The 12739-nt window shown below is 52.1% G+C and overlaps 1 protein-coding gene across 3 annotated transcripts in view; it reads left to right on the top strand.

Moving 5' to 3' along the window:
• The first annotated feature begins 1 nt into the window (after position 1).
• MYH14 (myosin heavy chain 14) overlaps positions 2–12739 on the top strand; it is a 74807-nt gene continuing 62069 nt past the window's right edge. The window contains exons 1-4 of one of the 3 annotated variants that reach the window (XM_072968552.1): positions 2–42; positions 4598–5008; positions 9645–9801; positions 12619–12646. In XM_072968552.1, the coding sequence (XP_072824653.1) occupies positions 4601–5008; positions 9645–9801; positions 12619–12646 (593 nt within the window). In that variant the 5' untranslated portion in view covers positions 2–42; positions 4598–4600. Of the gene's footprint in view, positions 43–1485; positions 1643–2146; positions 2291–4597; positions 5009–9644; positions 9802–12618; positions 12647–12739 lie in introns of those variants that run through there. The other 2 variants (XM_015242796.2, XM_072968554.1) reach the window with 2 other exon arrangements.

Below are 12739 nucleotides of genomic sequence, written 5' to 3'. Positions count from 1 at the left end.
CGTTCTCCTCAGGCCGAAGCCTCGAGACGGCCCTGGAAGCTGGTGAGTGCCCGGGGGCCGCTGCCCGTCAGAGGCGGCGGACTGGGACTGGGCCGGGGTAGGCTGGAACTTCGGGGCTGCGGTCGGGTCTCTGGAGACCGGCGCGGACGGCGGGGGAGGGGCGGTGACGCGGACACTCACCTTGGGCGCACAGCTGGGCGGCGGGGGGGCGGGGAAGGGGGAGCGGGGCGGGGCGTCTACACTCCCCCCAACTCGAATTTCTACTGTGTGCCAGGCCGGGTTAGGATGTTTGCTGGCAGCCGCAGGCCTATTCCGCAGATGGGGAAACTGAGGCTCTCTTTGAGACCTTGGACACTTTAACACCTGAGTCATCGCTTTCAGTCCCCCGCCCCCCCAGATGACGGTGTCTCTATTTTCACGTGTAAAGATTGCGGACCAGTGACAGGGATCATGACTGGCAGAGGCAAAGTGGGGAGGAAAGACATTTTTGAGCCTCCAAGAAGTACTTGGGTGCTTTTATTTTTATAACTAAATAATTACTTTTAATTGTATTAACTCGATGTGGGTTATATTGTATCCATTTTTCAGAGAGGGAAAAACCGAGGCTGGACAGTGGCAGTGACTGCAGGGGGACAGGGTTGAGAACTACACTTCGGAGACCAACAGTGTGCTGGGTTCCTTAACCTTTTTTAATTCCACAGTCCCCTAGGGAAGGCTGTGGTCCCTGTAGTGTAGATGGGGAAGCAGATTGAAAGAGTTACCAAGTGGGAGGAGGAAACTGACATCTTTGAGGACCCGCTACACGTTGCTCCCAAGTCCCCTCTTTAGAATCGCAGACAACAGTCTGGGCTTGCTGACTGTACGACCTCGTTCACCTCTCCATGCCTCCATTTCCCCATGAGAGAAACGGTGATGCTGATTGTCCCTATCTCACTGGTTGTTGAGATCATTCTATGAGTTTGGAGAGCTGTTCTAAAAGCAGAAAAACACCTGGCACGTAGTAGGTGCGCTTACCACTATTTAGTTCTCATCTCACCCAGGAGGAGACTGAAGGTCCAGAGCCCGGAATCACATTTTGTCATCTTCTTTTGTCCTCCCAGTACTCAGTACTCTCTTTGGATTGTTGTGTTGTCCCATTTCCTGGGTTGACTAAACTGAGGTTCAGAGAAATTACATGATGTCATGAGGTATTACTTGTTTAAGCAATGGGCTGGGGGCACTTTTTCCCACATCGTCTTACTCTTTCATTGGCTGTAATTCACGGAGAGGAAAGCCAAAGCCCAGAAAGTCTGAGCGGGATCCGAACCTCGGAGTCCTCAGCCCTCTCCGCGACGGGTCCTTGACCTTTACTCGCCAGAAGGAGGGGCCCCGGGCGCTGCCGCGGCCGCCCACCTGGCAACAGGCTCATCCCCGCCTTCCCCCACCCCCCTGTTTAGGGCCTTGCAGCTCCAGGACCCACCCCCTTCTCTAGCCGGGCAGGTGCTGGGTGACATCAGAGCCGGGCTCCCTCCCGGTGACGCGATGTGGCCCCGCCCCGCGCTGGACCGTGGAGGTAGCCGCACCAGAGAGCTCTGAAGCCGACAGGGGATTCCCGTGCCCCCTCCCCATCTTCCCGCTTCCCGTACCAGCCAGTGCCCCTCAGGTAGCTCGGAGGATCCGCGGATTGAGGGGATGGCGACCCAGGCACTTGGGTCTCAGGGAGATGGGGGTTGGGCACTGGGATTCCTGGATCTGAGAAGAGGGGCTGGGGACCAGGAATCCGAGGTCTGACTAAGGACGCCTCTGGGAGGCTGGACTCCTAGGTCTTGAGGGAGGAAGGCACCGGAGCCAGCACTCGGTCTGGAAGCCAGGATTCCTGGGTCTTGAGGGAGGAGGGGCTGGGGACCTGGACTCCTGGGTCTGAGGCAGGAGGGGGCTGGGGACTTTACTGGGTCTGAGGAAGGAGGAGGGGGCAGATTTCCTGGGCTGGGGGCAGAGGGAACTCCTGAATCCTAACACTAGGCTGAGGTCAGAGGGCTGGATGCCAAGGGCCCCAACCCCTGCCCCAGGGGTGGATCCCTGGCTCCTTTTCCTTTCCAGCCCAGCAGTCTCTGCCCCTCCCAGGGCAGGTGCTTTCACCTGCCCTGGTGACAGAAATGAGCTCTGGCAGAGGTGTTCCTGCCAGCTAAGGAGGGCGGAGCTGCTGGAGGGGCTCAGCTGTTCTGGGGCAGGCCTGCTTCATCAGAACTGTTATCAGTCCTCAGAGTCTGGGCGTCCCAGGCATCCTTACCTCTAGCCCAGCCACAGTGAGGTAAGGGGGCTTGGACTCAGGGGTCCAAGGGAGCCAAGGGTTCAGATTCCTGGGTCCTGGAAGAGTAGGCCTCTGGGGGCCCACACTCCTGAGTCTGGAGGAGGGCTGGGGGCCTGGACTCCTGGGTCCAAGGGAGGAGGGACTGGGGGCTAGGACTCCTGGTTCTCTGGAGGGGAATCATACAGTTGGGTGATTGCAAAAACTTCCAAACCTTTCCCGGTCAAAGGCCGAGGGCTGGAAAGGAGTAGGGTGGGGTAGGGTGAGGATGGGGGTAAAGTCCCAGGGATGGGGCTTGGCTCTGAGTGGATCAGGGCCGCATGAGTGGCCTGGGGTGACCTGGGCAATTTGGGGCCTGAAAAGTGGAGACACGGCATCTGATGGTGTTTGAGAGCAGGGGCTTTGGGGTTGAGGCCTGAGAGCATCAGGGACAAACGTCATGGGGGTGGGGGGGTGGGACTGGCACTGCTGGTGCTGAGGCTCATATGGAAAGGTGGGGTTGGGTGGGCAGGTGGGGAGCGTGGAACGCGTGGCCTGGAGCTGAGTTTCTGGGTTGGAGAGGCGCTTAGGGAAAGATGTGGGCCTGATGGGACCAGATCTAGGGATGCCTCAGGAGGAGCTGGTCGTTTGCAGGGACTTCTCCAGGGATATGTTGGAAGTGGGAGGCCTGGAGGGCAGAGGCACCGAGGCACAGGAGACAGAACATTGGGGGTTTCTGACGGGTGTGGCCAGGCAATGATGTGGCCCTTCGAGGCAATGGAAGAGAATAGAGGCAGACGTCTTCAGGAGCAAGGCACAGTGAGGCACAGGGAGTTATCTTCCCTGACCCGTGCTGAGACTGCTCAGGAATTGCTGTGATATGTTCACCCCTGAACATATGGTCTGCAGCCCCTTTAAGGGCTGGGAGGGGTCTAGCACATGCTGGCTCCCCAGTGCCTCCATTATCACCCCCAGCTCACATGGGGTTGTAACTGTCAGAGACTAGAGATTGATTGCCCCCAGACCAGTGGCTCCTAAAAGCAGGGCCCCATCTGACTCATCTCTGGGTCCCCGGACTCACTCGGGGTAGAACCTAATACTTGGACTGCCTCAGGGAATGTGGAGTGAATGCGGAAGTGAATGAATGGGGCCAATCTCCCCATTATAAAAAGAAGGAAGCCAGGTCACAGGAAAGGAAGCCACTGCTAACCGAGGGTTGAGATTTAAGTCTGTTCTGGGGTAAACTAGAGGTGGTCAGGAAACCTGAGTTACAGAAATCAGTTTGACACCCTCCCAGGGCTCACATCTGAGAGATCAAGGTCCTCATCATGACCCAGTCTGACCCCTTTGGCCATAACCTTACCTCACCTACCACCCTCTCCCCCTGGATCACCTGGTTTGAGCCACACTGGCCTTTTACAATGACAGAGACATACAGGCACACTACTGCCCCAGGGCCTTTGCACGAGCCATTCTTCCAGCCTGGAATGCTTTTCCTCCTGACATTCCCATGGTCTACTCCCTTCATCTCCCTCAGGTCTTTATTCAGATGCCACATCAAAGATGCCTTTCCTGGCCACCCCAATTAAAACTTCAACTCCCCTCAGCCCTAACATCCCCTGCTGCCTGCTTTATTTTTCTCCTTGGCATTTATCATCACTTAGCCTACTATATAATTTACTTATTCATCTTTTAATCTGTCTCTTGGGGTTAGAGCAACGCTATCTCACAGAAATACTATGTGTATTTTATCGAAGCCCAATGTGTAATTTAAAATTTTCTAGTAGCCACGTTAAAAAAAATAAAAAGGAACAAGTGACATTAATGTTTATGATTTATTTTATCTAACCCATATATCCAAAATATTATCAGTGGAGCATGTCACCAAATGTAAAAAACACCGGTGAGCTTTTTGTTGTATTACGTCTTTGAAATCTGGTGTGTGTCTTAATGCTCAGAACTCATCTCAGTTTGGATTCTCCATTTCAAGTTTCCAGTAGCCGCATAGGGCGGTGGCTCCTGGAATTGCGACAGCAGGGCTAGAATGTAAACGCCTTAGGAAGGCAGAGATCTTTTTCTGGCTTGTTCTTTGCTATATAGCCAGTGCCTTGAACAGTGCCTGGCTCAGAGCTTGGCTTATTAAATAATTATTGAATGAATGAATGAATGGACAGAGATGAGAATGGATCGAATGAGTAAAAAGGATCTGTGGACCCATTCTGCAGAAGTGTAAGATGAGGTCTGGTGAAGAAAGGCCGTGAGGACTGCCAGTGGGATTTGGGGTGGGAATGGAGCCCCCCGCGACCCCCGCCCTGTGCTCTCTCCCTGCAGACCATGGCAGCGGTGACCCTGTCGGTGCCCGGGCGGAAGGCGCCCCCCAGGCCGGGCCCCGTGCCGGAGGCGGCCCAGCCGTTCCTGTTTGCGCCCCGCGGACCGGGCGTGGGTGGCGGGCCCGGGGGTTCGGTCACCTCCCCGCAAGTGGAGTGGACGGCGCGGCGCCTGGTGTGGGTCCCTTCGGAGCTGCACGGGTTCGAGGCGGCGGCGCTGCGGGATGAGGGCGAGGAGGAGGCCGAGGTGGAGCTGGCGGAGAGCGGGCGGCGGCTGCGGCTGCCGCGGGACCAGATCCAGCGCATGAACCCGCCCAAGTTCAGCAAAGCCGAGGATATGGCCGAGCTGACCTGCCTCAACGAGGCCTCGGTGCTGCACAACCTCCGGGAGCGATACTACTCCGGCCTCATCTACGTGAGTGGCCTCCTTCCCGGGGCGGGGGCTGGGTGTCGGCGCCCCTGCTTGAATGAACACGAGACTGTTTGTCATCGTTATTCCACGTCGTCTAACTTGCTCCTACACTTTGTTGCCAAATTATAAATGATTGGATTACCGGGCCTGCCTCAGACCCCACTGGGGATGCCCTGTAATAGTCTAGCATAGATGCTCCTTATTACCTTCTTAAAGTTAAAAGAAATTGTGAATTCTCAAATATAATGTATTCAAAGAGAAAGGAATATAGGACTGTGATAATAATTACTGAGAACCACCGGGTATGGAAACCCGCAGGCCTGGCTCTGGGCTAAATGCCTTCCGTATATTAATTTGTTTCCTGTCATTGTGCACATAGCAGAGTCTTTTATATCAAAAAGGAAACTGAGGCCCAGAGAGACTTAATGACAATAAAAACTAACATTTACTAACCATGTACTAGGCACTCAAAAATATGTATATTGGGAGGAGGCGAATTAGGTTTGTTTGTTTGTTTATTTTAATGGAGGTACTGGGGATTGAACCCAGGACCTCATGCATGCTAAGCATGTGCTCTACCACTGAGCTCTACCCTCCCTCCACTAAAGAAATATTGTTTAGATACATTTTAGCAATCATTCTGTCCCCATTTTACAGATAAAGAAACAGAGGCACAGAAAGGTCATGTTCCTTCACCAAGGTCAGCCAGTTGAATATGGCAGACCTGGGTAGTCTGGCTTCAGGCTCTCCCACTTTGCTGTGGTTCTCTTAGGATTAAGATGAGATTGATGATTGTGAGTTTGACTCTGCTAGCTTAGTGTCTCTGTTAAGCATCCAGTATCTCACATTACTTAATCTTAACAGCAAGCAGATGGACTAGGGCAATGGCTGTCAACTCTGACTTCACATTAGAACCACCCGGGGAATTTTTTGAAAATACCAACACTTCAGCCCCACCCCATTTAAATTAGGCTCTCTGGGGGTGTGACATGGGCACTGGTATTTTTAATAGGCTTCTAGGGTGGTTCTGATGGGCAGCCAAAGCGTTATTAAGCGCAAACAGGATTAGACAAATTGCCAAGGAATGCCGACAATAATAACGAAAAATAGTGATCATGGGTGTCTAGCAAATATTTACTGAGCGCTTACTATGGGCCAAGTACTGTTCTAAGTGCTGTGTGTGGGTTATCAGCTCCCCCTGGGCTGAGGACTTGTTCTTATCGCCTGGTGTTTCAGGAATGTTAAGTGACTTGGGTCCTAAGTCCCACAGACAAGAAGGATTTGAACCCAGGCAGCTAGTCCCAGAGTCAGGCTCCAAACCCCAGCTAAGAGGGCTGGGATCTCACTGCCTTGCTCATTTAAACTGATCCCACAAGAAAAATCCTAAAATCCTCACAAAAACCCTATAAGGAAAAGTGTTGGTTTTATATATTTTTAAAAAACCACAAAACTCTAATGAGAGTAATAAAGAATATTTCAATAAATGATGAGATTGACCAAAAAATAAAAATAAATAGACTGGCCCCAGTATATACCCCATTAAGGGTCACAAGCATGAGATTAGAATATTTTTATGAATTCTGACTCCTCTTTGGGAAGGAGGAGACCAAGGCTGTGAGAGGGCCAGTGGCTGGCTCAGGGCCCCTCAGCTTGTGGTGGCAGGAGTGGGATTTGACCCTGGATGGAGGTGGAACCTTCTCCAGGCTGCACTGGACCCTTATGATTCCTCACTCGTCTTTGCAAGCCCTGAGAAAGAGGCCCCTGCCCAAGTCATTCCCCTGGATTTCACCCAAGGCAAGGGATCAGAGGGGCACCCAAAACAGTGGGCCACTCTTTTCCTTTTAATAAACAGCCTGAACCCTCACAACAACTTCGTAAGGTATCTCCTATCATCCCCATTCTGCAGATAGTGGTGGGAAACTGAGCCTCAGAGGGGGCCAGGACTTGGACAAAGCCCCACAGCTATGAACCAGCTTAAATGGGATGTAAACCCAGGCCATCTGACTCCAGCCTCCACATCCTGCCCACTGCACTAGGAGGAATACTGGGAAAGTTCAGGGAAATAATGGTGAGGTCTGAGCTAAGGCTGTGGCCTGGGAGCCAGAGAATTGGGACCTGACAAATGGAAACAGGAAGTGAATTGGGCCTTAATAATCATTAGCACTAGGTGAGGGCCTGCTTTCTCTGTCAGGTGCTGTTCTAAACTGCTTTCCAGCATAATCTTGTTGACTCCCTCTCCCCCTAAGGCGATGGGGTAGGGATTATCACTCCTTTGCCCACAGCCTGGACAGGGGAAGCCACTGGCCCCGGAGCAGTTAACAGCTAACGTATGAAGCACGTGCAGGGATCCAGGCCCTGTGCTGAGCTCTGTACATGCAACATGAACTCGTGGACGGCTCCCAGTGGTCCTCTGTGGATGCACTCTTCCTGTCCCTCTTTGATGAGAAAATGGGATCCAGAAAAGTCAAAGTACTTGCTCTAGCCACCCAGCTAGAAGATGCTAGAGGTTCAATTCAAGCTCCACCCTGCTTATCCTCGGGCCTTGCCAAATAAATAATTGTTGACTGGCCAACTGGTGATAAAGTGTTTCCCAATGGAAGAGGGGTCGTCCGGGGTTCCAGAAACCCAGTTTTGGCCATTAATAGGCTGTTTGGCCTTGAGTGGCTCAGGGTCTTGGTCCCTCTCCAGGGATGCTCGGGGCGGGAAGGGAATCTATCTGTTGGGCACTCTTGATGCCCTCTGCTCCATGAGGCACTGGAAGATACACTGTGGTGTTTCACTCTCAGAATCTTTCTAGGTGATGTGGGTTAAAAGTCTCTTTGTCCAGGGCTGGAAACTGAGGCTCAGGGAGGGCAAACCCCTCATGCAAAGTCACACACAGCCAGAAACCAGGATGATGCAGCTTCCGAGTCTAAGTGAACTCTTAGCTCCCAGGTGGGATGGGTAACATGACAGCCTTGGGCCCCATGATTGGAGTGCCCTTTAGGGGCCCCGCCCTGGACTGGCTGGGTTTTATTCATTATCTTTCTTAATCCCCACAGCCTCTGTAATGAGGCGGGGAGGGTTGCTCAGGGAGGAAACCGAGACTGTGCAGAGAGTCTCTGGGCTGAGGAGAGGGGGAGGCGGGAGTTGGACCCTGTGGGCCTGTTTTCAGAGCCCTGAGGGCTGGGACAGCCGCTCCAGACCCTTCCAGCTAGGTTTCCACAGAGGTGCCCCGGCCACTCAGGTGTCCCCAACCCTCTTTGGGGCATCAGCCTCTGCCCTTTGCCCCTGGCCTTGGCAGCCAGCTCAGGTTCCGTCTGGGGTGTCGCCTTGGCGACAAGGTGTGGCTGGCAGGAGGGTCTGGGGTGGGGGCTGGCGTAGGGGGTGGGTTCCTCTGCCAGCCAGGAGTGGGGGCGCCAGCAGCTGTGAGATACCCTCCCAGGGAATGTGGTCCGGCCGCCCCGCCCTCTGAGAGCTGGGAGCTCCCGGGAGCCGCTGGTGGGGAGGGCAGACACCCAGCAAACCGGTTCTGCCCCAGGCTGGCCACCCACCCTCCCACCGTTAAAAGGTTGGCACCTGGGAGCCAGGCAGCCTGTGGCGGCCACACCCTAGCTCTGCTTGAGAAGCACACGCTTCAAGCAGTTCTACTAACCAACTAAATAACCGGCTAGCCGGTTAACTAGCTAAGTAGCAGACCATCTGGCTAAGTAGCTAACAGGTTTAATAGTTAACTAGCTCAGCCACTAAGCAGATCTCTCTCCGGCTGGATTAGCTAGCTTAGTCCAGCGAATTTAGCTTGTTAGCCCTCTGGTTTAGCTAGATGACCAGCTAGCTCTCTAGCTGTCCAGCTGCCTCTGTCTGTCTGAAGTGCCTCTTGTCCTCCCAATGCTCTATGGGGGCTGGAAGAGTTCTTAAACCATTACAGGGTCCTGAACTCAGACCCAATGAGTGAGTGGACAAATTCTGGGTGTCCGTGAACTTGGATCCTCCCCAAAATTACATCTTTCTTTTCATGCATCTCAAACCTGACATTTAACATGTCCTCCAATAAGAGTGAACCACCAAGACGGTCTTGTCAGCAGGTCCTGTGAGCCTGTTATCAGTAGAAACCACAGACACACCCCTGTCGTGATTCAGCTGCTGCAGATACTGGGAACACCCTTCCAGAAATATTCTACACATATGCCAGCAAATTCATAAAAATACTCTTCTTGCACGCTTTTCTATGCAAACAGTTTTTTACCTGGTTCGCTTTCACTTGGTAATGTTTTGGAGATAGTTCTCCAGCTGTATACACCAAAAACGTCATAGGGATCCATTGTACGACCGTGCACCAGAGCATTTCCGGTCTTTCACTGTTACCATGATGCAGCAGATGAACTTGCACACGGTCCCCTCATGTGTGTGTGAGTCCAGGTGGTGGACTGCAAAGGCTACATTCTCTCTGAGTGAATCCTCATCCGTACAGCACCCATGTATAATTTGGAACAATGCTTTTCAGCCGTTAGCCTGAAAATGTCACAGCATGGATGGCAGCTCCATGGATGGACGTCCTTGAGGAGTGCACAACCCACCCAGCTGTACATGGCACCCCCATGCTGCCCCTGGGGGGCAGGCAGGCAGGCAGCTGAGGCCCTCTCTCTTCTGCCTGCTGCAGACGTACTCCGGTCTTTTCTGTGTGGTCATCAACCCGTACAAGCAGCTTCCCATCTATACGGAGGCCATTGTGGAGATGTACCGGGGCAAGAAGCGCCACGAAGTGCCGCCCCATGTGTACGCAGTGACAGAGGGGGCCTACCGGAGCATGCTCCAGGGTGAGTATGGGGCTGGGGCTACTGGGCCTGCCTTTTCAGTGGGGACTGGGCTGGGGCTCAGGATCAGATGACAAGTCAAGGATTTCAGGCGCTGTGAGGCTTCTTTGGGGGCAGGAGGGAACATAAATGGGGGGCTGAGTGGGCCAGGGTCTGGGTCCTACCAGCCAGGCCCCTTTTTATCTGTCTTTGTGTTTACCCCTTCTCTCAACAAGTATCATTTGGAAGCTAATTGGTGCCAGGCTTCTGCAAAAATTTCTCTTGAAACAGTGACTCTTAAGCATGTTCATTCATTCCACACTTACATTGTTGATATGATCTACCCTGTCATGGGGGATTGGCAGCCCCTTAGGCAATGGGGGTCGCTGTGTACAGCTGGGCAGGTTGTACACTGCTCAAGGATGTCTTTTGAAGGGGCTGCCATTCACCCCATGACAGTGTAGATCAGTCCTGGCAAGATTCCATAATTTGCATTTTGTGGCCATAATGCACTCATTATATATTTATTATATATCATCTATTTTAATACACACAAAGTATTAAACATTTAACATTTTGTATCTTTCTATCACACGCCATTTACTAGTAGGCAGCAGTATATTTATCTTGTGCACGTTATAATTCTGTCACCTCCTATAGGCTACATTTCTATTGTCTGTCGTAGTCATCTGTTTAGACTGCACAATGCAGCAGTTCTCAGAGGGTGGTCCCCACACCGGCAGCATCAGTATCTCTCGGGAACTTGTTAGAAATGGGAACTTGGGCTTCACCCTAGACCTGCTGAGTTAGAAAGCCCAGCGGGGAGGCTCCGCAGTCCATATTTTCACAAGACCCCTGGGTTTCCCTTGGAGATTCTGATGCAGGCTCAAGTCTGAGAACAGCTGGTATCATATACAATATATCTATACCTGTATTATGCAAACATTTATATATTCTCTTTTTAGAGTCACATTATAAATTGTATTTAGTCAGCAGTGACCTTCTTTTACTGGGTTATATAATCTGTTATCTATATTTTACAATTTTCTGTTATTATTATATATTAGTTAATATAATTTAGGACTAAATATACAAGAAAATAAGGGTGAGGGCCTACTCTGTATCAAGCACTTTTCATGGATCAACACACTGAATGTCACAGCAACCCAATAAAGCAGGTGTGCCCATTGTCCCTGAAGTCCAGATGGGGAAACTGAAGCTCAGAGCAGTGAAGTCACTGTCCACGGTCCCACTGGTGGGTGGAGGGGCTGCGGTGGGATTTGAACCCAGGGCTCTTGACCGCTGCCTCCCTGTAGCTCACTCTGTGTATTGTGTCCTCATCCTGGGCTGAGCGCTGGGAGCTTTGACGTATGACCCTCCTGGATTCTAATACCTGACCCCAACTTAGCCTCTTACTTGCTGCATGACCCTGGGAAAGCAGCTGTCCCTCTCTGAGCCTCACCTGTAAAACAGAGAGAATCAACTTCCATTGAACAGAATGGAATTCATTCAACACACTTCAATTTGAGCCCTGATTGTGTACCGCCTTGTGCTGAACATGTGAGATTCAAAGGCGTAAGAGTGAGATCCTGGATCTCAGAGCTCAGCCCTGGATACAAAACAGGCCACAAAATGGTAGTGATGGTGACTGACGGCTCATTGGTGGGTCATCTGACCAACCTGAGGGCTCAGAGCACAGCTCCGGCCCCTCTGTCTCCTCCAATGCTCACCCTAGCCCGACACAGCCCTTCACCAAGTGCACACTAACCACCTACCAAGTGTCAGGCACTGATGGCTGTGGGAATTGCCAAGGTCCCTACCCTCATGGAGCTTCTGCTTGAGTGGGGAACACAAAGCATATAAACCCAAAGTGAAGATGATCTGACATTTGCAATGTCTGGAGACATTTTTAATTGTCACAACCAGGGAGGGGGTCCTACTAGCACCTAGTGTTAGAGCCCAGGGGTGCTGCTAAATATGCTACAGCACATAGGATGATCCCCACTGCAAAGAATCATCCAACCCCAAATGTCAGGAGAGCCAGGATTGAGAAACCCTGGTCTAAAGTCATAGAAATGACTGAGGGGAGGGGTCAAGGGCCAGAAGGCTTCTCAGAAGAGGTGCTGTATTTCAGCTCAGACCTAAAGGATGAGGAAGCTGAGAAAGAGCATTCCAGGCAGAGGGCACAGCCAGTGCAAAGACCCTGTGGTAGGATCGGGCTGGAGATGTTTGAGAGACAGAAAGGAGGCCTGTGAGGCTGGGGAAAGGAACAGAGCTGAAGATGGTGCAGATGGGTTTGGAGGCCATGATGAAAGGGTGGATGGTTTTTAAGCATGGCAGGAGACCTCTGGGTAGTTTTAAGCCAGAGAGAGAGCTGCATTCAATAGGACCTCAGTTAGAAGCCTGGTTTGGGAGCCATACGGACCTGGGTTCAAGGCCCAGCCATCTCCCTGCCTTGCTGTGTGATCTTGGGCTAGTCTCTGAGGTGTTCTGTGCCTTACCTTCCCCATCTGAAAAATGGGACTCATGTCTCACTCATGTCTTTGAATCTCACAATGCTCAGCACAAGGCAGCACATGGCCAGGGCACAAATAGAAGTGTGTTGAATAAATTCCATTCTGTTCAGTTGGAATGTTCAGTCAGTTGTTCCCATGATCACAAAGCAGCAAGCAAGCGGCTGAGGCAGGGTCCAGTCTTAGAATCTGGGAAGGTCACATATCAAAACCCAAGCTCTTCCTTAGCCCTTGGGAAGAATTTTGAAAAGGGTGTGGCCAGCATAAGGGGCCAGCATCCTGTTGGAGGGATTCTCCCAGGTGACATGTCCCCTTCTGTCCCCTACAGATCGTGAGGACCAATCCATTCTCTGCACGTGAGTAATCCCGAAGGACTTCCTGGAGGAGGTGGGGTCCTGGCTGGGTGTGATTCTGCTTGGAATGGGCAGGGCTAACCTGGTGACCTTGCT

The sequence above is a fragment of the Vicugna pacos genome, chromosome 9 (assembly GCF_048564905.1).
Source record: "Vicugna pacos chromosome 9, VicPac4, whole genome shotgun sequence".
NCBI lineage: Eukaryota > Metazoa > Chordata > Mammalia > Artiodactyla > Camelidae > Vicugna > Vicugna pacos.
This window is presented reverse-complemented; position numbering and strand designations above follow the sequence as displayed.